Raw genomic sequence first — 24,836 nt, forward strand, 5'->3', positions numbered from 1 at the left:
CATGTAAAAATAAATAAATATAGCATTAATTCAGTGAGAAAGTGAAAATTTCAAACAAGAATAGGCGTATTAGGTATAAATTCATTTTATTTTCTTTATTTGTAAGTCCGGCCCCCGGAGTGTCTGCTTAGAAACATTCTGGCCCGTAGTTGATGACCCCTGTAAATGTAGTTGATGACCCCTGATTTAGACCAACACGACAACCAGGTGGCACAACATTTCTATTCAGTCAGTTACTCCGCCTTTCTCTTCACCTTTCCCTTTCTGCCATGGCACCTCTGGAAGCAGAATGTGCAGGTCTTGATGAAGAGAAGTAAGATGAACAGAACGATGGCGAGGAGGAAGGCCAGGACATCCAAGCTGTGATACTGGTACCAGGTGAGCTCATGGGCCTGAACTCTCAGGTGCTTGGCCCCTTTGTTTCTCATGGTGTACTCAATCCAGAATACTGCCTCATCTCGAGCACTCATTGGTCTGTCGTGGTGGATACTGGACAGCTGCATTACATTTTCCTTGTACCTATGAATGTGGACATACAGGGGTGAACATGTAGTCTGGCTATAACCAGACCAAGCTCAATCTTTTAAGATTGAACATTGTGCTGCGTTCCAGGCAACCCATAACTCGTGTTTTCACAACCTTCTACCCGTGAAAGTGCCCTGGAATGGCAGTCAAACCCGTAACTTACTTACTACTACTACTTACTACTATCTGGTACTACTAGTACCAGATCGTTGTATTCCCAGTTACAGTTTTTGACGTCACACACATAAACAACAATGGCGACCCCTGTTATATTACCCCTGTTATGCTATACAGACACCAGTGATTAACAGTGAGAAATAGAAATGAATATACATAAATAGGCAACATAAAGTAATTCTACACATTGTAAAACAATACACATACGATTGTGTACTACTACAGGTTATGTTTATTAAATGAAGCCCAAAATATGTCGCAGACTAGAAATTGCTAGTATCAGCTAGCGCTTGCTAACGTAAACGTTAGGTAGCCGCTAGCTAATACATAGGTTAGTGGTGACTTTGCCTGGAACGCTACCAAGTCGTGAGTCGTGACTTGAAGTCGTAACTTACGGGCTAAAAATTGTGTCTGGAACGCTTAGTCTGGGGAGTCTGCGCTGTATTTTCTCTGCACAAGAGGCGTGATCAACAGGCATAGTTCAAATGACTCTGTACGCAATTGGATAGTCCTTCAACCAATCCAGACCAACGATCTGGGTGACGTAGCAGCGACAGCGGCATCAACGGGTTGCTGCCATGGAGTGCTCGGGAGTGCTGCACTTCGGTGGCCAGCTTGTTGAATGTTGTCACTGCCTGATGTGAGTCGAGTGCAGATGTGAGTCGCGCATGCTCATATTTAAACGGTTTACGGCATAACGTGTCATACTGAAATTTGTGAAATCCATAAACAAATAAACTTTTCTCTTTACATACAATAACAGAAGATGGAAATCATTTCAAAAACGTTTTTGCTATCTATGATTGTTTGATTGCTAACTTTAGCTCAAAACGCCATTCAAGTGACAGCCTTTGTTGTGTCTGATTGCTAACTTGTAGCCAGCATTGAACGAATCAGTCAGGCACAAGATCTGACCATAATTACACTTGTGCTTTCCATAAACTGTCGTTGCTTTGGCCTTTTATTTCAGTTGCAACCCTGGCAGTGGTAAGCAATCATGAGAGCAAATAAAAAATATAAAAACATAATTCAAACCGATGTGCGCATTGGCAACACACGGCTCAACAAGCCGACAAATAGCCTTTATGTAATTCCCTCCGCTGAAAATCTGTCTTTCATAAAGATACCCATCAGGGAATGTTAACGGGGTTGTCAGTCTCTAAATGTTTTAACTTTTCTGAGCGCACCTCTCTCTCTCTCTTTCCCTGTCTCTCCAATTATTAATTGGACTGACAAACTGCATTAGACCATGGCTCTTTTATGGCATGTCGTCAATCTTGCTTCTGTATTATTAATGTGAGCTCTCCAAAATGGTAAGAAAATTAATTTTCACCCATCTGTCCATCTATTTCCTGCTGTTTATCATGGTGTAGGGTCGCTACCCCGGGTGCAAAACCTCCAGGTTGCAGGAGGCATCCTGATCAGATGTTCCAAACCACCTCAACTGGCTTCTTTTGACACAGCAGCTCCAGTGTGAGCTCTATATCTCAAAGGGTGAACCCAGCCACCCTGTGGAGGAAACTAATTTTGGCTGCTTGTACCTATCTCACCATCTAAAGCTCATAACCAAAGGTGAGGGTTGGAATGTAAAATCAACTGGTAAATTGAAAGCTCAGCTCTCTTGACCATGATGGTCTGGTACAACGCCTCTCACTTGTGAACAATACCCCAAAACACTTGAACTCCTTCACTTGGGGCAATAACTCATTTCCAAGGGGAGCAATTCACTGTTTTCTGCCCTCAGACTTGGAGGTGCTGACTCTCTCTCACTCCTGACCGCTTTACACTCGGCTGGAAACTGCCTCAGTGTGCGCTATAGGTCACGGTCTGGTGGAGCCAACAGAACCATATCATCTGCAAAGAGCAGAGAAGAAATTCTGAGGCCCCCAAACCAGACACTCTCCTCCCCCCGGCTGTGCCCTAAGATTCTATCCATACAGATCATGAACAGAATCAGTGACGAGAGACAACCCTGTCAGACGCCAACATCACTGAAATTGTTTTTGACTCCCAACTGAGAATACAGACACAGCTTTAACTCCCAGGGGCACACAAACCCCTCCACTACAATAAGCTGACGATTCTTGAAGGGGAAATAATTTTTTAATACCCTAAAATGGACCAAATGCATATAAGTAAAATAACTTACGATTTCTCACTGATGACAGCATTGATTGCATCTCTAAGATTCTCAGTCTTCATGAAGTTGAAGTCCACCATAATTCCAGCTCCCTTAGCCTTAATATGGACCATGTTGTCTGGCTGGTCAGCAAACATGGGGATGCCCACCATGGGAACACCGTGGTAGATGGCCTCATAAATCCCATTTGTGCCACCATGGGTGATGAAAGCTCTGGTCTTGGGGTGACCTGTTTACCAAACAACATGAAACTTACATTATCATAATTTCACCAAATTAAGCAAGCTGTTCATCTGCACATCTTTTTACTACAGTATGATGTGACAATTATAAATGTAATGAAACTGAATATTGGCAAAAGGTTGTGTGTGGAAGCAGGCTAGTTCAGATCACCCAGAGTTTTTAGAAAACTACAGAAAGTGACAACACAAGCCCCTACCTCAAGGATTTGTGCTGAAATGCGATGAATGTCAAACTCATGGTGGCGCTAGAGGAAAGTCATTAGAATACTTTGTCTGGAAACCATGGATGTGAAATACCAGCTTGTAATCGGTGTTAATATTGTGTAATGGTTGAAGTGCATCTTTTAGCTAAAAAACTAACTTCATCAAATATTCTGTTTTCTCTTCTACTCTCTGTCCTTTAAGGATTGTGTACTGTCACACACAGTTGTGGTGGATACCCTATACCTTAAAAAGTCAAAGTAATGACGTTTTCTGTTCAAGGATTTTATGAAAGCTTAACTTGCCCAGTAGGTCATTCTGAGGGATCCAGTCGTATATTCTGGTGTTGGCACCCAGAGTTGCTGGTTTTTCGCCACTGTATCTCCACAGCACCTATAAACAGCAAAAACACTTTTAGACTTAGAAACAAAGTTTTACTTGTATGTCATAATTAGGGTTGCAAAATCCCGGGAATTTTCAAAGTTGGAAACATTCCATGGGAATTAACGGGAATATATGGGAATTAATGGGAATAAACGAGAATTAATGGGAATAAACTGGATATGTTTAATATTGCTTGTTATAATACTGTTAGTCTATAACAGGGAAGTTAAATATTGAAAAAAACATCTTGCAGCATAATCTTAGTTAAAACAACCAGATTTAATGCAACTTCAGTTGAGTGTCCTCCCTATATTTGTCAATGACATGCATGCACGCAGTAATCAGCATAGGCTACTACATACTTGCCAACATTTAGTTTTTAAAATACAGGATTTTTTTTTTCTTTCTTTGTTTTTTTTTGTTTGTTTTGGGGTGTTAATCGTATAGCCCACTTTTTCTTGATAGGCTGGAAACAATAGACAGCGCTGATGGTTAGCTTAGCATGCATATACGGTAACCATAACCATAGTAAATCAAAGGCAGCATGCTAGCTACCTTCATATGTTAAGCTAAAGGTCAATGGTTTGGGCTACTACTTAGCCTACTGCAGGGAGGCCACACCCACTGCACTATTAAAGTTCTGCTGACGAATAACTCAACATTTGTATTCACTGTATATGCCTGTCTGCTTATTACAGAACAAAATGTTTATATTTATGTTTGTATAAGATGGAGTTTGTATGAATTTCCCAACATTTCCCAATTATTCCCATAATTTCCATTAATTCCCATGAAAGTTTCCAAATTGGAATGTTTCCAAAGTTCCCCAGCTTAACTTTTCCATGGAACGTTTCCAGAAAATGTCCGCCCCTTTGCAACCCTAGTCATAATATACTGTATAGCAACTCTGTGTTGTTCCAATGAAAGTAGCTAGCGCTAGCTCCAAAAGACGCTAAGTCAGCAGATGACATCACACATAACTAGAAATAAACAATAAATACAAAACATATGTACAATATGACTGTTTAAACAACAAGAGAAAAAGGCTGAATGGTTGAGGGATGTGGAAAAGATCAGGATACACAGTATAGTTTGTGCAATGGTATATTGTCCAGTATGTACGATAATCGTCGGGGGGGGCGACTGCAGATGGGAAGAGTTTTTGTGACATGAGGTTTTGGTCCTGGTGGACCGCAGCCTCCTGCCAGAATGGAGTGTTTCAAAAAGTTTGTGTTCAGGGTGGGAGGATCGGCTACAATCTTCCCTGCCCGCTACAGAGTCCTGAGAACCCTGACTGTCTGAATAAGTCGCTAAATTTGTTGCTCGTTGCTTTTTAGATATAAAGCCATGTGACAACAATGCAACACTGACATTGAAATTGCATTTAGGGTTCATTCCAGGTCATTCCAGTTGGCACATAAAGATTGTGCTCTCACCTTTTGTGGGATCTGAGCGAGGGCTAAGGCTATCATGTTTCCCTTCTCTGTGGTGATATTCTTGATGAATGATCCCAAAGTAAAGACCACAATGCCAGCGTCTCCAGAAGTCTGCACAAACTCCTCCATATTCTGCAATAGGAGTGACATTATCTCAATGCAAACCAACCAGCATTTTCTTTTCTTTCCTCAGCATTTTAATTGCTTATTTTCTTCATTGTTTAGGTCAGGACTACTGTGAAGGTGGTGTAGTGAAATACTAACAGTCCTGTGATAGTGGAGACAGCCCTACCTCTGGTAAAGGTTTAGCAGGTCTGCAGTGGATCCCACCAACATATTTGAAGTTAGGGAGGAAAGGACGAGGGAATTCAAAATCCCAGTAGGTTCGTATCAACCAGATGTCTACTCTACCCATCATCTCACAGGCACTGGTGGGTGTTCCTGTCTCAATACAAAATTATAAATATTTATTATCTTATTTTCATTCTTAAAAATATGAAATTGTTGACTAGTGATTTGATATAAAAGCATTGCAATGAATCAAAAGCAATGAAATCATCATTGGACTCTATGTGTTGGTATCCTGTAGCTGGGTTGCTTACCTTTGACTTCGGAGTAATATTTATCTACTTCTTTCCAAATACCATCAACAATCACAATGTCCTGCAGTGCGTAGAAGAGAAAGTTCCACACTCTCTCTGAGAAGTCCATTTTGTCAGTCAGTTTGCTCATAGCGCCAGGGACAAAGGAAGGTGGAGCGGGTAGCTGACCACAGTGTCTCTCCCAGTTATTGGCTAGGGAAAAGCGCAGGGTGAAGACCAGGGGGATGCCCAAAATCTCTGCTAATAAGTCACTGCCAGGGTAGATTGGGTCAGCCAGGAGAAGGTCATATTTTCCCTCCTTCAGCTTCTTCATGATGGTTTCTGATTTTAGCACACCGTCCAAATACTTCAAAGAATACTGCAGGTTGACCTTCATCAGATCCATGTATCTTATGTATAACTGCAAGTAGCTCATATGATTCATTTCATACATGGAGAAGCGAATGAAGTCATTTAGGAAGTCCTCCATGTTCTCTTTTGTGACAGTGACATTGAAGGGTTCATAGCCAAAGCGAGAAGGCTCATTGGTATCCATGAAGAGCGATGTGCTTGGCACCAGAACTGTCCCCTGGTGTCCCCTGTCGATCAGCGTCTCCAGCACAGGCTTCATGTTAATCCAGTGGCTGCCTTCAGTGTACCAGACCAAAATGTTCCCTCCATTTGCTCCCCATGTCACGCAAAGTAGCTGCAGGACACAAACAGAGAGATGCTGCCCCAACTTCATGGTGTCCGTTTGTCAAGTTGAAAGCATGCTGTGGTCGGATCCTTTTTCAAAGGTGCTCTTAAAAAAAATCATTAACTAATGAAGCTGAACTCTGGCTCATAACTCCTCTTTGTGCCGCATGGAGCATTATGTAACGGACCCACCTAAAGCAAATGGTTGGAGGTAAAGGGCAATAGCTGTAAAGTTGACAGTCAGTATTTCAAAACATGAATGATCTGTAACCTGTACCACAAGCACCCAAACAAAAAGTAAAAACAGACATCAGATCCCAAGGTTCTAGTTGTTAGCAGTGAAGAGATGGAGTGAAATAACACAGATAACTATTTCAGCTAAATATGCATTGACACACTCACATAATCTAAGGAAGTTGCATGTTGGTGCCTGTGCAAGAATTTGGCTGTGTAGAAGTGCACCATCATTGTCTTTGGCAGATTTAATTTCTCCAGCTGCTGCAGGAAGTGCATCCTCTGTTGTGCTTTCTTGGTGAGGGAGGTGATGTTCAGCTCCCACTTGAGGTCTTGGGAGATGATAGTTCCCAGGAAGCGGAAAGACTCCACAATGTTAATTGTGGAGCCACAGAGGGTGATGGGGGCAGGTGGGGCTGAGTTCCTCCTGAAGTCCACAACCATCTCCACTGTCTTTAGAGCAGTGAGCTCTAGGTTGTTTTGATTGCACCAGGTCACCAGGTGGTCAGCCTCCCACCTGTAGGCGGACTCATCTGCATCAGAGATGAGTCCGTTGAGGGAGGTTGGGTCCGCAAACTTCAGAAGCTTGACAGACTGGTGACTGGAGGTGCAACTGTTGGTGTACAGGGAGAAGAGCAGAGGGGAAAGAACACAGCCCTGAGGGGATCCGGTGCTGATGGTCTGTGAGTCAGAGACGTGTTCCCCCAGCTTCACATGCTGCTTCCTGTCAGACAGGAAGTCAGTGATCCACCTACAGTGAGGTGTTGAAAATGTCTGTGAACACTGGAGACAGCTGATCAGCGCAGTGCTTTAAGCTGGATTGGGATACAGCATCCGGTCCAGCAGCTTTGCGGGGGTTCTGTCTCCTGAATAGTTTGTTGACGTCTCTCTCATTGATGGAAAAAGTCGTTTCAGAGGTGAGGGGGGGGGGGGGGTGGAGGTGGAGGGGTGGACCTTTAATGTGGGCATTGGTGGGGGGGCCCAGGCCCATGCTGAGGTGCGGGAGGTGGAGGTGATGCACAGTGGCTGTAGCTGTAGGGAGGTGTTGTGGGGGATGGTTTTAGGACTGTCTTTTTGTTTTTCAAAGCGACAGTAGAACTTATTCAGGTCGTTGGCTAGGCGTCAGTCGTTGAAGGAGAAGTGGGGGGCTTTGGGCTTGTAGCTGGTGATCTGTTTGAGCCCTCTCCAGACAGACACAGAGTAGTTAGTTGAGAACTGGTACTGGAGTTTCTCTGAGTACAGTAGTTTAGCCGCTCACACTGCCTTCCTCAACGTGTACTTCGCCTCTTTAAGTCTGTCTTTGTCCCCGCTCCTGAATGCCTCTTCTTTATCTAGCCTTAGCCTTCTGAATTTGGCTGTGAACCAGGGTTTGTCATTGTTGTAACTCACCCTGGTGCGTGATGGAGCACAAACTGGCTGGCAGTTTAAGTTTCTGCCTGTACACGGGGATCAGGTGGACCATGACGTGGTCAGAGAGTCCCAGTGCAGCATGGGGGACTGCGTGATAAGCATCCCTGACTGTGGTGTAACAGTGATCCAGAATGTTCTCCTCTGGTCGGGCATTTAATATGCTGTCTGTATTTAGGGAGTTCATGAGTGAGGTTTCCTTTATTAAAGTCACCAAGGACAATAACTAAGGAGTCCGGGTTGGTCCGCTCCACACACAGTATCTGGTCGGCGAGCATGCAGTTTATGATGAAATATTCCAGGTCAAGAGAACAGTGCTGCTGGGTCACTGTCACATCGTTGCACCATCCGCTGTTGATGTAGAAAAAGATTCCTCCACCTTTAGTTTTGCCGGAGAGATCCGTGTCTCTGTCTGCTCTGAAGAGCTGGAAGCCTGCCAGCTGCAGAGTCCGGTATTAATCCACAAAGCCACGTCTCCTTGAAGCACAAAACAGCAGATGAAGAAAAGTCCCTGTTTCTCACCAACAGCAGTTGTAATTCCTCCAGTTTGTTGGGCAGTGAACGCACGTTAGAGAGGAATATTCCCGGTAACGGTGTGCGTAATTCTCGCTGGCGGAGACGCACAAGCGCACGGGCCCGTTTCTTTCTCCTCCGGCGCCTCGCTGCGTGAGCAAAGGTGAGCACACCTTTGACCAGAATGTCCAAAATTTCCAGTGAAGGGAGAAGAAAAGTGACAATACAAGTGAAAATGTGCTATGTATGTTTTAATTTTATACTGTAGTTTTTTGCCTAATGCCAATATATGAGGAAAAGGCCATCCAGTACATGAGGCCATGGCTCCTTTAAGGCTTGTCATCAATTTTGCTGTATTATTAATGTGAGCTCTCCAAAAATCTTTTTTCAATACCTTTTTTATTACCCTAAAACAGACCAAGTGCAGATGTAAAGTAAAATAAAGTGAAGTAAAACGACTTACGATTGTTCATTGATAACAGCATTAACTGCATCTCTAAGATCCTCCGTCTTCATGAAGTTGAAGGCTACAGTAACTGCAGATCCCTTAGCCTTAATATGGACCATGTTTTGGGGTGACCAGATAGTTTACCAAAAATCATGAAACGTACATTATTTTATCCAATCAAAACATATTTTCACTTCTGTATGATGTGACTACATCTATATACTGAACATTGGCAAAGGCTTGTGAGTGAATTTTTGGAAAAACATATTTTTGACTTTGTGTCAGGGTACAATGTCGGACTCAAATGCACGACTTGGAGTAACAGGTAAGTTTGTTCATTTGTTCGATAAACAAATGCAGGCAACAGTACAAAATCGGCAGGCAGTAGACATGGTCAGGAGTACAAACAAAAGGTCTGGTAACACTGGAAACATACACTGGGAAATAACGCTGGAAAGTGAGACATAAGAGGTACTACAACAATCTGGCAGTGAAACAAGGGGGTATAAATAACGGGGGATGGGAATGACAGCTACACACAGTTGAATCATTAGGGCGGGGACAGGTAATCACAAACGGCGGGAAACAAACAAAGACGGGAAGACAAGTGACCAGGGGTCTGTTTCACAAAACCAGGATAAGGGATTAAGCTGGGATTTCCTCGTTATCCTGGATGAATTTAGCCTTGACTCGGTTTCACGAAAGTGGAGGCACATAAATCACCATGGAGATTTATTCTGTGCAGCTAGCCTGCTCCCGACCAGGCTAACAGCCAGGATTTATTTAATCCTGGAGCCTTTTCTGATCACCCAGCAGTGGTTTTACCCTATTGTTATCAGCATGGATTAATTAACATCAGGTGCATATTGCTGTTCATTTAAGTACTGTTATTATTTAAAGTTGTGACCATTATTTTTTTAAATAATTATTCATGTGACAGTCATTGTTAGTTATATTGCTGTATGAAGACTGCTGTTCATATTGTTGTTAGAAGTTTGATGAATATATTATGACAGTTGTTGAGATAAGTAGAAAAGGCTGATAAAATTTCAAATGTGTTTTAAATGAAGTCTGTTACTAAGGGCAATACATACAATGCTGTACATTTCTATAGTTGACCAATGCACCTTGAATTATTTTAGTTGATTCATTTTTTTTTTATTCTTTAACAATAAGGATCATGTTTGTTCAGCTTCCATGTGCATTGTATTTGGCATTCTTAGCACACAATTTGTGTTGTCCAGTAAACTGGGACTATAATTTGGGAGGACTGTACAATTTAAAGAACATATCCTAATTGTACAATCCTCTCAAATTATAGTCTTAGTTTACTGGACCAAACTATCTAGTGATGTAGGCTACTGTACATTCATGTAACAACAGGGAGAGGACACCTCAATGGTTTTTGACCTTATATTTTGCTGGGGGGGAAATAACTGATGAGCAAGAGAGCAAGGCATATAATATGTAGAGAAGGAAAGTCATCCTCTATAAAAGATAAAAAATAAAAGAAACGCGAGAAAAAGCGTGGCAGATAATAGGCTAGCGGATAGACTGAATGATAGTCTAAAAATATACATTTATGAACTACTGCTCTTAACTGAAACCATTCAATGAGTCACTTGTCATTTGCAAAAACTAACAGTTGTACACTTTGCATTAAAAGCGAGCAGTGGAAGTTAATATGACTTAGGACATTTATATGTTAGCCCATGAGAGAGAGGGAGGAACAGAGTGGGCCGTGTTTCTTTTCTTTTTATACAAATAATGTGTTTCCACGTCATCATGCTTCAACAAGAAGCTGCTGCTCACTCTGTATAAAGTATGTACAATGCGTATTCTCCATTTTGGCATCAGTAAATCTGTGATCGACCTCGCGGTCTTTTGAGGAAAGCCGTGGACGTGCATCTATCTGAATTACTTCAGCCTGGCTCGACCTAGTCGCTCCTCCTCAGCCTGGCTTGGCCTTCGTGAAATGCACCAAGCCAGGATGCACAGATTAGACTAGGTCAAGCCCAAGGGGGTAAGCTTTGCTTCAGAGCTCGAATCTCCTATGGCGCCATTTTGATGCTACAAAGCGATCACCCGACGTTAGCATAACATTGACTGCCATTCATTTTGACGTCACTTTGACAGCGAATAACTTTACATCTGAAGCGTTTAAAGACTTTATTTGTTCATTGTTTATTTCTAAAGAAACATGACAATGTATAAAAGGCTCCATTACCTTGTACCTCACGTTATGGTTCTGTAGTATACGTTTTTGTAAAAATAGGCTAACGATTGTGTCATAACCACGCGACTTACTAGTCGCATAGTAGAGGAATTACCGTATAGTACAGGAGAAGCTCACAGGCAGTTTGGACTTACATTAGCTGTTTAAGTTTAATTACTAATGTTAACTAGCATTTTAGTTAGCAATAATTAGCCTGTGTCCATGTTATCTCCTTACATATACCTACGCTCTCCGTCTCTGCAAGATTGGGAATGATTGAGATTTCTCTTGGCACAGCTACCAGAAGCAATCGCTAACATTTGGTCGTGACGTCGGCTTAGCATCGCTAACGTTTGCCTTAGCTAACTCCTTCACCACCAATGAGCTGGAAAATCAAACTTTTCCCAAACCCCTTGGGGAGGAGGGCCACAACATCACGGCCACCAACAAAACTCAGCAAAGATTGTTCTTGCTTGGGCTTTAACTTCTGGATATTCAGCAGCATTGCCACAACGGACGAATGGCTTTGCTCGCATCTTTCTCCGCCGCCATTACGGAACTACAACTCAAACTCATCATCGTTCTCAGCCATTCCCTCTGTTCGCTGATTGGACCGCCAAAGATTTGGTCGGAGAAAACCCAAGAATATACCGCAAACCCAGACGGTGTACTGAAGGAAAATGAAAATTGAGCGGAAGAGGGCGGAGCCAGGCTAGGGGTCATCTATCTCAGTAATAAATTCAGGAGTCTGTGAGTGAGTCAGCTAGCTTTTTGAATCCGGCTATGGTGACTTGCATGTGCAATGACGTCACACCCAGCACACTGCCAGATTTTTGAGCGCTGTTTAGCGTGACATTCAAGGTGACAAAGACGTTCACGTAATACAGTAGGCTAAATAAATCAAATTAGCCGTCAAAGCTAATGTGCGCTAACTACTGAAGCCGAGTGTAATAAAACAAAAACTAGGAGGCTCCTCAGGCTAATCTGAGCCAGCATGAACTAAGACAGCTAACACACCTTTATTAACTACCATAGTAACAATGGCAGCGCATAACGCTATAGCTTCATTTCTGCTGGGTCTACCCTTCACAATAAAAGCCCAACGCTAACGACATTACCACATACCACAGGTCTAGCAATCGAACAGGCATGTTTTTAATGGGAACGGGTAGAGATGCACCAATTACAATTTTCTAGGCCGATTCAGATTTTTTATTGAGTTTGACCTGCCGATACTGATTTTAGCCTTTTCCGATTTAATTTTTTCTAACCACTTTACAGCACGCACAAATATTTATTTTCTATCTTTTCTTTAATAGAACATTGTACATTTTGCATTTGACCCAAGCCCCCAGGGACAGCGCCATGTCTTAAAGCAACCATGGGCTTAGCGGCCAACGGTGGAACTGCACCCCTCTGGCACAGAAAGACTTTTCCCATAGACTTTGCATGGCGAAAGAAACTTCTATATTTCAGCGGATCATTTTTTTTGGGGTACATCAACTTACCAGCCTGAACACTTAAAGGGTCCTTGTTTAAAACGTCACATTTTTAACATTTTTAACTTTCACTAGTAGCCGAATCCTGAGTTATTAAACTAGGCATGATGAACGTGCATTATGAACGCGAGCAGACCCGCGGGACTGCGCCCGTGCACTCGACCATGTCGCCCTGCACTGCACATGCTCATATTACGGTTCTCCCGAGGTCCTGTAGCTGTAATAATGGATATAGCTAATGGTTGTAATACACCATGTGTTCTATTAATACATCCATGGTATTATCGTTATGATACATCCGAGGGATGTATGGATGTATGTATGCTGTAAAGCCTGTAACAACAGTTGTAACGACAGTTTGGGAAACGCTAATGACGTCGTCATTAGCGTGTCCCAAACTGCCGGGGCTATCGGCTAGTAGCTAACATCAGCGGTAGCTAGCATGCCTTGCCTTGCCTACAAGTGGCTTTTTTTCATATACCTCTCTCTCATTCCTCCCCCCCCCCCCCCCCTGTCCAGATGGATTCACATTCTATTTAGTCAGTTACTCCGCCTTTCTCTTCGCCTTTCCCTTTCTGCCACGGCACCTCTGGAAGCAGAATGTGCAGGTCTTGATGAAGAGAAGTAAGATGAACAGAACGATGGCGAGGAGGAAGGCCAGGACATCCAAGCTGTGATACTGGTACCAGGTGAGCTCATGGGCCTGAACTCTCAGGTGCTTGGCCCCTTTGTTTCTCATGGTGTACTCAATCCAGAATACTGCCTCATCTCGAGCACTCATTGGTCTGTCGTGGTGGATACTGGACAGCTGCATTACATTGTCCTTGTACCTATGAATGTGGACATACAGGGGTGAACATGGGAATTAATGCATTTAATTTATTTTTATTAATTATTAATTAATTATACTTCACTTTCTGAATGGGTTTAAAAGGAAAAAAGGGTTTAATATTTTCTTCAGAAGAGGTAATTATCTTCACTTGAGTTTCTGCGCGCGAAAGTTGCCAGTTTCTGAACATTGCCATACTGAGAAATACAGAGAGAGTTTTGTGAAGCCGATAGTCTTAATTAGCTTTGTATCAACTTATTTGGTAATGGCTTACGACTTCTCACTGATGACAGCATTGATTGCATCTCTAAGATCCTCAGTCTTCATGAAGTTGAAGTCCACTATAATTCCAGCTCCCTTAGCCTTAATATGGACCATGTTGTCTGGCTGGTCAGCAAACATGGGGATGCCCACCATGGGAACACCGTGGTAGATGGCCTCATAAATCCCATTTGTGCCACCATGGGTGATGAAAGCTCTGGTCTTGGGGTGACCTGTTTACCAAACAACATGAAACTTACATTATCATAATTTCTCCAAATTAAGCAAGCTGTTCATCTGCACATCTTTTTACTACAGTATGATGTGACAATTATAAATGTAATGAAACTGAATATTGGCAAAGGGTTGTGTGTGGAAGCAGGCTAGTTCAGATCACCCAGAGTTTTTAGAAAACTACAGAAAGTGACAACACAAGCCCCTACCTCAAGGATTTGTGCTGAAATGCGATGAATGTCAAACTCATGGTGGCGCTAGAGGAAAGTCATTAGAATACTTTGTCTGGAAACCATGGATGTGAAATACCAGCTTGTAATCGGTGTTAATATTGTGTAATGGTTGAAGTGCATCTTTTAGCTAAAAAACTAACTTCATCAAATATTCTGTTTTCTCTTCTACTCTCTGTCCTTTAAGGATTGTGTACTGTCACACACAAAACTAAATATTGTGGTGGATACCCTATACCTTAAAAAGTAAAAATAATGACGTTTACTGTTGAAGGCTTTTATGGAAGTTAAACTTGCCCAGTAGGTCATTCTGAGGGATCCAGTCGTATATTCTGGTGTTGGCACCCAGAGTTGCTGGTTTTTCTCCACTGTATCTCCACAGCACCTATAAACAGCAAAAACACTTTTAGACTTAGAAACACAGTTTTAATTGTATGTGGTAACATACTGTATAGCAACTCTGTGTTTTTCCAATGAAAGTAGCTAGCGCTAGCTCCAAAAGACGCTAAGTCAGCAGATGACATCACACATAACTAGAAATAAACAATAAATACAAAAACATATGTACAATATGACTGTTTAAACAATAAGAGAAAAAGGCTGAATGGTTGAGGGATGTGGAAAAGATCAAGATACACAGTATAGTTTGTGCAATGGTATATTGTCCAGTATGTACGATAATCGAAGGGGGGGGGGGCGACTGCAGATGGGAAGAGTTTTTGTGACATGAGGTTTTGGTCCTGATGGACCGCAGCCTCCTGCCAGAATGGAGTGTTTCAAAAAGTTTGTGTTCAGGGTGGGAGGATCGGCTACAATCTTCCCTGCCCGCTACAGAATCCTGAGAACCCTGACTGTCTGAATAAGTCGCTAAATTTGTTGCTCGTTGCTTTTTAGATATAAAGCCATGTGACAACAATGCAACACTGCCATTGAAATTGCATTTAGGGTTCATTCCAGGTCATTCCAGTTGGCACATAAAGATTGTGCTCTCACCTTTTGTGGGATCTGAGCGAGGGCTGAGGCTATCATGTTTCCCTTCTCTGTGGTGATATTCTTGATGAATGATCCCAAAGTAAAGACCACAATGCCAGCGTCTCCAGAAGTCTGCACAAACTCCTCCATATCCTGCAATAGGAGTGACATTATCTCAATGCAAACCAACCAGAATTTTCTTTTCTTTCCTCAGCATTTTAATTGCTTATTTTCTTCATTGTATAGGTCAGGACTACTGTGAAGGTGGTGTAGTGAAATACTAACAGTCCTGTGATAGTGGAGACAGCCCTACCTCTGGTAAAGGTTTAGCAGGTCTGCAGTGGATCCCACCAACATATTTGAAGTTAGGGAGGAAAGGACGAGGGAATTCAAAATCCCAGTAGGTTCGTATCAACCAGATGTCTGCTCTACCCATCATCTCACAGGCACTGGTGGGTGTTCCTGTCTCAATACAAAATTATAAATATTTATTATCTTATTTTCATTCTTAAAAATATGAAATTGTTGACTAGTGATTTGATATAAAAGCATTGCAATGAATCAAAAGCAATGAAATCATCATTGGACTCTATGTGTTGGTATCCTGTAGCTGGGTTGCTTACCTTTGACTTCGGAGTAATATTTATCTACTTCTTTCCAAATAACATCATCAATCACGATGTCCTGCAGTGCGTAGAAGAGAAAGTTCCACACTCTCTCTGAGAAGTCCATTTTGTCAGTCAGTTTGCTCATAGCGCCAGGGACAAAGGAAGGTGGAGCGGGTAGCTGACCACAGTGTCTCTCCCAGTTATTGGCTAGGGAAAAGCGCAGGGTGAAGACCAGGGGGATGCCCAAAATATCTGCTATTAAGTCACTGCCAGGGTAGATTGGGTCAGCCAGGAGAAGGTCATATTTTCCCTCCTTCAGCTTCTTCATGATGGTTTCTGATTTTAGCACACCGTCCAAATACTTCAAAGAATACTGCAGGTCGACCTTCATCAGATCCATGTATCTTATGTATAACTGCAAGTAGCTCATATGATTCATTTCATACATGGAGAAGCGAAGGTACTCCTCAAAAACCTCCTCTATTCTCTCTATTGTGACAGATACGTTGAAGGGTTCGTAGCCAAAGCGAGAAGGCTCACTGGTATCCATGAAGAGCGATGTGCTTGGCACCAGAACCGTCACCTGGTGTCCCCTGTCGATCAGCGTCTCCAGCACAGGCTTCATGTTAATCCAGTGGCTGCCTTCAGTGTACCAGACCAAAATGTTCCCTCCATTTGCTCCCCATGTCACGCAAAGTAGCTGTAGGACACAAACAGAGAGATGCTGCCTCAACTTCATGGTGCCTGTTTGTCAAGTCGAAAGCATGCTGTGGCCGGATCCTTTTTCAAAGGTGCTCTTAAAAAAATAATCATTAACTAATGAAGCTGAACTCTGGCTCATAACTCCTCTTTGTGCCGCATGGAGCATTATGTAATGGACCCACCTAAAGCAAATGGTTGGAGGTAAAGGGCAATAGCTGTAAAGTTGACAGTCAGTATTTCAAAACATGAATGATCTGTAACCTGTACCACAAGCACCCAAACAAAAAGTAAAAACAGACTTCAGAACCCCACGTTCTAGTTGTTAGCAGTGAAGAGATGGAGTGAAATAACAGACCGATAACTATTTCAGCTAAATATGCATTGACACACTCACATAATCTAAGGAAGTTGCATGTTGGTGCCTGTGCAAGAATTTGAAGGACTATATTTTGACTCATTAAAGGCTGGTTGAAAGCAACTACCCTTTCTACCTGCGGCCCTTTGCTGCATGTCATTTCCCCTTTCTCTCCCCTTTCATTTCTTCAGATGTCCTATATAAATAAAGGCCTAAAATGCCCAAAAAATAATCTTTAAAAAAATGTAAAAGACAATTTAATGCTAATCTCATATTATATCACTAGAGGGCACACTCAACCTGTGCTGTACTTGGAATCAGGATTTCTTTTCTCAGCACATTTCACTCTGATGATGTGCTTACTCTGTTTTGTTGGTTAAAGCCATCAGAAGGATCTGCTGTCGATGTAGAGCTACGCACGCTGTGAACCAAACAGGCAAACACATCCATACGGAGGAGTGTAATTACGTGCGAACTCCTTAATAAGACATGGGCTCCCCTGAAAACGTGATTTGTGACATTTTGGGGGAGGTCTCTAAAAATATTAACAGTACAATTTCAGTTTTGTGTAATGTGATCATCGTGGATTATTATGTGTACAATTGCAAAAATATTCATGCATGACGGCGATTTAATGTAATTCATTTCAATAAAGACAACTATACATGCTATTCTTGTCATGATCATCAAGGCGTGGCGGCGCAAATTCAACTCACGTTTAGTACATGTTAACTCAAAGATTCGTAGAAAAAATATAAACGTTGGAGGCCATTAATCGGCGCGCAGAGTCCTTGAAATCTATTCTGCAGTTAGCATCATGTAGCCATGGCAAAAAGAAAACAAGGCAGTTTAATTAGGCTAATTTTGGTTTTACTGCAATGAAGTTAATAGCATTGCAGAGTTTTGTTTGCAGAGTAAAATTGAAGTCCAAACGGAACCTGTTAGAGGCATGGTCACGAACTACTGTAAAACCTAAGTGTTACTCCTCCAAGAGGCCTCAGGCAAAACTGTAACTACAGTCTGCACACACTGTGGACACACAGCACTTTGTTCAAATGCTAACACGCTGGCAAACGGTTAAGGATGGAAGCTTGGGGTGCGTCGCTTAGGCCTAATTGAACGGAGGAATTATGGTATTCTTCGGTAGCCTGACTAACTTTAACCGTTGTTCATGTGAAATCTCAAAGACAGCCTGATGCTTTGTTTATAGACTATTTGTGGGTGGCTGTTTGCTGTTTGACCTATCCATTCCTGTCGATAAAGTATAATAGGGTAAATCCTGTATAGTGCATACACTTGTAGCTGTTACGTATCGTTATCTTAAGTCATTGTAAGTCGCACCCCACCGTGAAAAAAAAAGTGGGCTCCCCCAAAGGCCACGGTATAGTTCGAACACTGAATTACAGTATATGGAAGGAGAAAGGTGATACCCAAGTTTTATTTTTGTGTTAACTATACTGCTTACACCATCAGATCAGTGGACATTTTTCAACTGTGCCATGTGGACTGGAGACCCGCTTCAGTTGCTGCGAGGGAGTCATGGGAGCACCTGGATGTCAGGTGTTTAAGGTAGGAAAAGACAATGTGGTGGTGATCAGTTAAACGAAAAATCTTCTTCACGTAGAGCACCAAATCCCAACCAAACTCCAACTCATTTGTGGAAGAATCGTTTAATTAAAAACGTAAAATTAAAACTGGAGATATATGACCAGAGAAATTTTAAGTAGCACCGAAGTAAAAGTAACATGGATTTATTGAAGACAACGTAACTTTGTTTAATTGACAGGCGTGCGTACGTGTGTGTTGCCCAATTGTTAAGTTATTCAAGTTAGTGCACACCTGTCAGCAATTGACGTAATTACAGGTGCACACAAAGGAGCTAACAAAGAATGTTCACATATTGGAATGCCAATATATGACATATGTAGAGGTTAACAATGTTTTTTTCTTCAGTTTTTCAGGCTAGGCTCACTGAACCTAAGTTTATGGTGACAAAGCCAGTGAAACAAATAGTACAAAACATTACATTGTTTGGAGTTTCACAAGAATACTGGACACTGTAAAGTGATTTTTGTCCTAATTTGTTGTTCAAAGTAGTGACAATTACTGCTCCCAAGCCACAACTTCCAATCCAGGGCATTGTGGTTAGATTACATGATTTAGTCCAACAGGACAACCAGTGAACAACAAGGTTTTTTTTTTTTTCACCCATCCTTTTTGTGTCCAACTACATTTCTATTTGGTCAGTTACTCTGCCTTTCTCTTTGTCTTTCCCTTTCTGCCACAGCACATCCAGAAGCAGAATGTGCAGGTCTTGATGAAGAGAAGTAAGATGAACAGAACGATGGTGAGGAGGAAGGCCAGGACATCCAGGCTGTGATACTGGTACCAGGTGAGCTCATGGGCCTGAACCCTCAGGTGCTTGGCCCCTTTGTTTCTCATGGTGTACTCAATCCAGAATACTGCCTCATCTCGAGCACTCACTGGTCTGTCGTGGTGGATACTGGACAGCCGCATGGCATTCTCCTTGTACCTTTGAATGTGGACATACAGGTGAAAATGTGCTATGTATGTTTTATTTTTATACTGTATTTTTTTTGCGTTACCGAAAATGGGGATAAGAAATGTGGATTTTCTTAGTTTCATGTATAGTATTTTAAAACTTAAAATACATGAATGCCAATATATGAGAGGAAAAGGCCATCCAGTACATTAGGCCATGGCTCCTTTAAGGCATGTCGTCAATCTTGCTTCTGTATTATTAATGTGAGCTCTCCAAAAATCTTTTTTCAATACCTTTTTTATTACCCTAAAACAGTGCAGATAAGTAAAACGACTTACGATTTTTTGTTGATGACAGAATTAACTGCATCTCTAAGATCCTCCGTCTTCATGGAGTTGAAGGCTACAGTAACTGCAGATCCCTTAGCCTTAATATGGACCATGTTGTCTGGCTGGTCAGCAAACATGGGGATGCCCACCATGGGAACACCGTGGTAGATGGCCTCATAAATCCCATTTGTGCCACCATGGGTGATGAAAGCTCTGGTTTTGGGGTGACCTGATAGTTCAAAAATCATGAAACATACATTATTTTCCCAAATTAAAACATATTTTCACTTCTGTATGATGTGACTACTATACATCTATATACTGAACAAAGGCTTGTGAGTGAATCAGATTTTTTTTTTTTTTTTTTTAAACAGAAGGAAGTGAAAATAATACACACAAGCAAACAAAACAACCCTTGATTTTTAAGTGTGCTGTTGATGGACACTATTGTCCTGCAAAGTAAATGAAGAAAATGCCCACAGCCTAAAAACTAATTGGATGTAGGTGAAACGGGTCCAGGCATTCTTCAGAAAACTAAAAATAACAATTATATTTTTGGAAAAACATATTTTTGACTTTAAGTTGGCGTCGTTTATTTAGAAAGATTTGGTAAGTTGATTTTTCTTTTAGTGTATTAACTTCAAAAACACAATTCTACAAAGATAAATGCTGTACATAATGTATTGATTAGTATGTAGTATGGAATTGTGGCACAGCTTTATTGTGTGGACCGGCTTGCATAGTTAACTTTTCACTGGATAAATACCAGTTTACAATTATGCATATTATGAATGGTCGGAAAATCCATTGTCTCTGAATTGACTTTACCGAAACATTCTTACTGTGTTTTCTCACCTACTGTATGTCCCTTTTAAGATTTTGTACTGGCAAACGAAATGATGAAAAAAATGTGGGGGCCACTCTCTTTTCTTTAAGGTAAAAGTCATGAGGATTACTGTAAAAGGCTTGTATAAAAGCTTTACTTACCCAGTAGGTCATTCTGAGGGATCCAGTCGTATATTCTGGTGTTGGCACCCAGAGTCGCTGGCTTTTCTCCACTGTATTTCCACAGCACCTATAAACAATAAAATCACTGCTAAGTCTAGGTCATAATATACTGCATGGCAGTACATTTAATAATACATGCTAAAATAACAAGGAAAAGCAGTACTTTAGTACTTTTTAATTGGAAAATGATTGATCTTTGGTGATTTAACTTGTGGTTTTATCACCACATCACATTATCAATCCCATGTGATTTGGTACCATCATTTTATTTTTTGAAAAAAACCCTTCCACCCCTCCCATCCATATTGTTTAAACTTTTTATTGTGTCCTATCTGTATTCAACCAGACAAAAACCATGTCGCAAATATGCAATATATAACTTTATCATTTACTGCAAATCAAGAATTGCTTCTGACCTCCTACCTTATCATAAGCTTAATAACTTGTTTCATTAAATGTCAACGTGGATGTGGTATGTAAATCAATTCGAGACTTGCTTCAGATGGGTAATCGATCAGCGGGGTGATAAAACAAAAACTAGGAGGCTCCTCAGAGCCAGCGTGAATTAAGACAGCTAACACACCTTTATTAACTACCATGTTAACAATGGCAGCGCATAACACTATAGCTTCATTTCTGCTGGGTCTACCCTTCACAATAAAAGCCCAACTTAAATTTGCTTAGAGCAACTATTATGTAAGAGGAAACTTACTTAAATTAGCTTACACTGTGGCTGGGTTAGCTCAGTGGGTAGACCAGGCGCGCACATACTTGGAGGTTTATCCCTCGACGCAGAGGTCCAGGGTTCAAATCCGACCTGTGACCATTTCATTTGGCCCGTAAAGATTGTCCTCTGACCTTTTGTGGGATCTGAGCGAGGGCCGAGGCGATAATGTTTCCCTTCTCTGTGGTGATGTTCTTGAGCATTGATCCCAAAGTAAAGACCACAATGCCAGCGTCTCCAGAAGTCTGCACAAACTCCTCCATATTCTGCAAGAAGAGGAACATTATCTCAATGCAAACCAGCATTTTCTTTTCCCGCATTTAATGGATAATTCTCTTCAATGTTTAAGTTAGGAAAACTGTGGAGGTGTAATCAGAGACTAATAACCATGTGAAAGGGGAGACAGCCCTACCTCTGGTAAAGGTTTAGCAGGTCTACAGTGGATCCCACCAACAAATTTGAAGTTAGGTAGGAAAGGACGAGGGAATTCAAAATCCCAGTAGGATCGCATCAACCAGATGTCTGCTGTACCCATCATCTTGCAGGCACTGGTGGGTGTTCCTATCACAGTACAAAGTTTCACTAATCTTAATACACAGCTTAATACAGTAGCTTATTTTCCCATACCCAGTGATGTGCAGTGTTGAATTTGGTGCAATTCGGACATGCAAAACCTTCAATATTAATAAACTGTGAACTAGGCTGTGTGCAGCTATGGGGGCGGGGCTTCAGGGCTTAGTCAAGCATGTTGTCCGCAGCTGGCTACCAACAATTAGTTTATATGCCTATTTGAAAATGTTTACCTGTGATTAGTTCACATCTGTGTAATAAAAGCAGGACAGTTGAGTGTCTGTTATCTAAACTGCTAACATCAGTTGAACAGTGTTTTTCATGAGATAATAGATATCGGATAAAATCTTTGACTAAAATGACAATATTAATGGTTTTTGCGAGACTAGCTTAACTAAAATATTCACTATAATATAATGATTTGGTGGCCACAGGCAAACAGCGTCTTGCTTTGCATTTCACCCTCTCTCTAACTGGGAATGTTGGTATTGGCAATGGTAGAAGCAGTACTTAAAATGTTGTTTTTTCTAAAGTAAAACTAATCAACTATATTTACTGCACAGTACGTTCGACTGTCATTAGAAAAGGCACGTTTTGAGAATGCACTGCACTAGTTGCACTGCACTAGTTGCACTTCAAATATCAAAGTGTTGACAAGGGTGATTGGATATAAAAGCATTCCAATAAAGCCAATGTGTTCAACTCACCTTTGAATTCTGAGTAATATTTATTGAGTTTGGTCCAAAAGAAACATTCTTGCACGATGTCTTGCACTGCGTAGACGAGAAAGTTCCACACTCTCTGTGAGAAGTCCATTTTGTCAGTCAGCTTGCTTATTGCGCCAGGGACAAAGGAAGATGGCTGGGGTAGCTGACCACAGTGTCTCTCCCAGTTATTGGCTACGGAGTAGCGTAGGGTGAAGACCAGGGGGATGCCCAAAATCTCTGCTAATAAGTCACTGCCAGGGTAGATTGGGTCAGCCAGTAGAAGGTCATATTTTCCCTCATTCAGCTTTTTCATGATGGTTTCTGATTTCAGCACACCGTCCAAATACTTAAAAGCATACTGCACCTGGACCCTTAAAACATCTATGTATCTGATGTACATCTGCAAGTAGCTCATATGATCCATCTCATAAATGAAGAAGTGAATGAAGTCATTCAGGAAGTCCTGCAGGTTCTCTTTTGTGACAGTGACATTGAAAGGTTCATAGCCAAAGCGAGAAGGCTCACTGGTATCCATGAAGAGCGATGTGCTTGGCACCAGAACCGTCACCTGGTGTCCCCTGTCGATCAGCGTCTCCAGCACAGGCTTCATGTTAATCCAGTGGCTGCCTTCAGTGTACCAGACCAAAATGTTCCCTCCATTTGCTCCCCATGTCACGCAAAGTAGCTGTAGGACACAAACAGAGAGCTGCTGCCTCAACTTCATGGTGCCTGTTTGTCAAGTCGAAAGCATGCTGTGGACGGATCCTTTTTCAAAGGTGCTCTTAAAAAAATAATCATTAACTAATGAAGCTGAACTCTGGCTCATAACTCCTCCTTGTGCCGTGTGGAACATTATATTACAAACAGGATTGAACAGGTAGTAGCTGTAACGATAGCACTCAGTATTTAAAAAACAAATAAGTCTCTAACCTGTACCAGAAATCTACCAACAGAAAGTAACAACAGACTTCAGAATCCCACATTCTAGTTGTTAGCTGTGGAGAGATGGAGTGAAATAACACAGAGGAATAATAATTTTAGCTACGTGGGCTTGAACAGACTGCAGTCATTTGAGGATGCATGCGCAATAATTTTTCTGCATACCACTGAACTGTAGGAATGTTAAACAAGTGAGTTTCTTGAAAATGATTTGGTGTCAAATGAGTAGGGAACGCCTTAGGGTGATTGAATGCCCAATATTGTTGCAAAGTGAGTAACTGGGGGTGCAACTTAAAGTTGCAGTTGTGGTGGAAGCGCTAAAGCTCATGCCTTGGTTGGGTAAGTTTTGTTGTAGCTTTGGTCTCCGTTGTATTGTGCGCCTTGGAAAAACGTGGTTGGCTATTGAGCCTTTTTGTTTGGAGGGACCTTGTGGGTGCTACATTTGGTTGAGCACGTGTAATTCCAGATCAGTGTGCTTTGGGTGGCTGTAATTCTGAAAAGGCAAGGCATTTAAAAGGATTATGTTTTTATCTAGCTGCAGATCACTAGACATTTGATCACTGGTACTAATTGTGTTAAACATTAAGAGTTTTCTGGGTCAGGGGGTGTAATGCTGGGTGTACATACTGTACTGACCAAAAGCATCTTAGTAATACAGTAAAATAACTCACTGTTGCTTTCTTTGGCTTATCCTCCTCTTACTGTTTATTCTCCCTCTTAATTTGCTCCTAGGAGCCAAGGTTGCGGAGGTGATACTAGGTGACTGGTTGGAGTGGAGAGGTTGCTAAGGTTAAATGACATTTTGAAGAGCAAACGTTGGCAACATTTTAAAGTATGTTGGCTCAGGTAGTGTTCCTCTGGTCTATACCAAGGTTATAATCGTTAACGAAAACAAACGAAATAACGAAAACTAGGTGGGAAAAAACATTGTCGTTAACTGAAATAAAAATAAAAACGAGGCATTACAAAAAAAAGATAACTAAATCTGTAATGTCGGTTTGCAAAACTAACTAAAATAAAATTATAGAGTAAATGTCCTTAGTTTTCGTCTTTGTCAACGTCTTTCATAAAGCAAATAACGTTATATCTTTCAGAGTTGACATTTCCGACCATAGACCTGTTTTATACAGCCTGTGCTGTAGACATGTATAGTTTCCGACTGGAACC

The 24,836-nt window shown here is 41.6% G+C and overlaps 3 protein-coding genes across 5 annotated transcripts; all 3 read right to left on the reverse strand.

Annotated features, from left to right (window-relative positions):
* Positions 1 to 233: 233 nt before the first annotated feature.
* On the reverse strand, positions 234 to 6,431 carry LOC144517671 (UDP-glucuronosyltransferase 2A1-like). 2 transcript variants are annotated; one of them, XM_078249798.1, is made up of 6 exons: positions 5,708 to 6,431; positions 5,398 to 5,546; positions 5,106 to 5,237; positions 3,591 to 3,678; positions 2,852 to 3,071; positions 234 to 519 (listed from the first exon to the last, which is right to left on the reverse strand). In XM_078249798.1, exons 1-6 carry the CDS (start codon positions 6,429 to 6,431, stop codon positions 234 to 236), a joined length of 1,599 nt encoding a protein of 532 aa, XP_078105924.1. The 2 variants fall into 2 exon arrangements, with proteins under 2 accessions (XP_078105924.1, XP_078105925.1); XM_078249799.1 differs by having other exon boundaries at positions 5,960 to 6,035.
* Positions 6,432 to 13,242: 6,811 nt separating this feature from the next.
* Positions 13,243 to 16,571, reverse strand: LOC144518535 (UDP-glucuronosyltransferase 2A1-like). 2 transcript variants are annotated; one of them, XM_078251282.1, is made up of 6 exons: positions 15,848 to 16,571; positions 15,538 to 15,686; positions 15,246 to 15,377; positions 14,550 to 14,637; positions 13,802 to 14,021; positions 13,243 to 13,528 (listed from the first exon to the last, which is right to left on the reverse strand). In XM_078251282.1, the coding sequence occupies exons 1-6, from the start codon at positions 16,569 to 16,571 to the stop codon at positions 13,243 to 13,245; spliced, it is 1,599 nt and encodes a 532-aa protein (XP_078107408.1). The 2 variants fall into 2 exon arrangements, with proteins under 2 accessions (XP_078107408.1, XP_078107409.1); XM_078251283.1 differs by having other exon boundaries at positions 16,100 to 16,175.
* Positions 16,572 to 19,136: 2,565 nt separating this feature from the next.
* Positions 19,137 to 23,454, reverse strand: LOC144518536 (UDP-glucuronosyltransferase 2A1-like). Its single transcript, XM_078251284.1, has 6 exons — positions 22,731 to 23,454; positions 21,866 to 22,014; positions 21,588 to 21,719; positions 20,709 to 20,796; positions 19,731 to 19,950; positions 19,137 to 19,422 (listed from the first exon to the last, which is right to left on the reverse strand). Exons 1-6 carry the CDS (start codon positions 23,452 to 23,454, stop codon positions 19,137 to 19,139), a joined length of 1,599 nt encoding a protein of 532 aa, XP_078107410.1.
* Positions 23,455 to 24,836: the final 1,382 nt, after the last annotated feature.

Source organism: Sander vitreus, chromosome 5, assembly GCF_031162955.1.
Source record: "Sander vitreus isolate 19-12246 chromosome 5, sanVit1, whole genome shotgun sequence".
In the NCBI taxonomy this organism is placed as follows: domain Eukaryota; kingdom Metazoa; phylum Chordata; class Actinopteri; order Perciformes; family Percidae; genus Sander; species Sander vitreus.

What these genes read in the sequence shown, in the direction of transcription:
- LOC144517671 (XM_078249798.1), bottom strand. Translation starts at nt 6,431, where the DNA reads ATGAAGTTGGGGCAGCATCTCTCTGTTTGTGTCCTGCAGCTACTTTGC. An exon ending in CTGCTAAACCTTTACCAGAG is followed by an intron (nt 5,238 to 5,397) that starts GTAGGGCTGTCT and finishes CTCCTATTGCAG; the next exon opens with AATATGGAGGAGTTTGTGCA. An exon ending in CCCTCAGAATGACCTACTGG is followed by an intron (nt 3,072 to 3,590) that starts GCAAGTTAAGCT and finishes TTTGGTAAACAG; the next exon opens with GTCACCCCAAGACCAGAGCT.
- LOC144518536 (XM_078251284.1), bottom strand. Translation starts at nt 23,454, where the DNA reads ATGAAGTTGAGGCAGCAGCTCTCTGTTTGTGTCCTACAGCTACTTTGC. An exon ending in CCCTCAGAATGACCTACTGG is followed by an intron (nt 19,951 to 20,708) that starts GTAAGTAAAGCT and finishes TTGAACTATCAG; the next exon opens with GTCACCCCAAAACCAGAGCT. An exon ending in TCTGTCATCAACAAAAAATC is followed by an intron (nt 19,423 to 19,730) that starts GTAAGTCGTTTT and finishes CCACATTCAAAG; the next exon opens with GTACAAGGAGAATGCCATGC.
- LOC144518535 (XM_078251282.1), bottom strand. Translation starts at nt 16,571, where the DNA reads ATGAAGTTGAGGCAGCATCTCTCTGTTTGTGTCCTACAGCTACTTTGC. An exon ending in ATATTACTCCGAAGTCAAAG is followed by an intron (nt 15,687 to 15,847) that starts GTAAGCAACCCA and finishes GTATTGAGACAG; the next exon opens with GAACACCCACCAGTGCCTGT. An exon ending in CCCTCAGAATGACCTACTGG is followed by an intron (nt 14,022 to 14,549) that starts GCAAGTTTAACT and finishes TTTGGTAAACAG; the next exon opens with GTCACCCCAAGACCAGAGCT.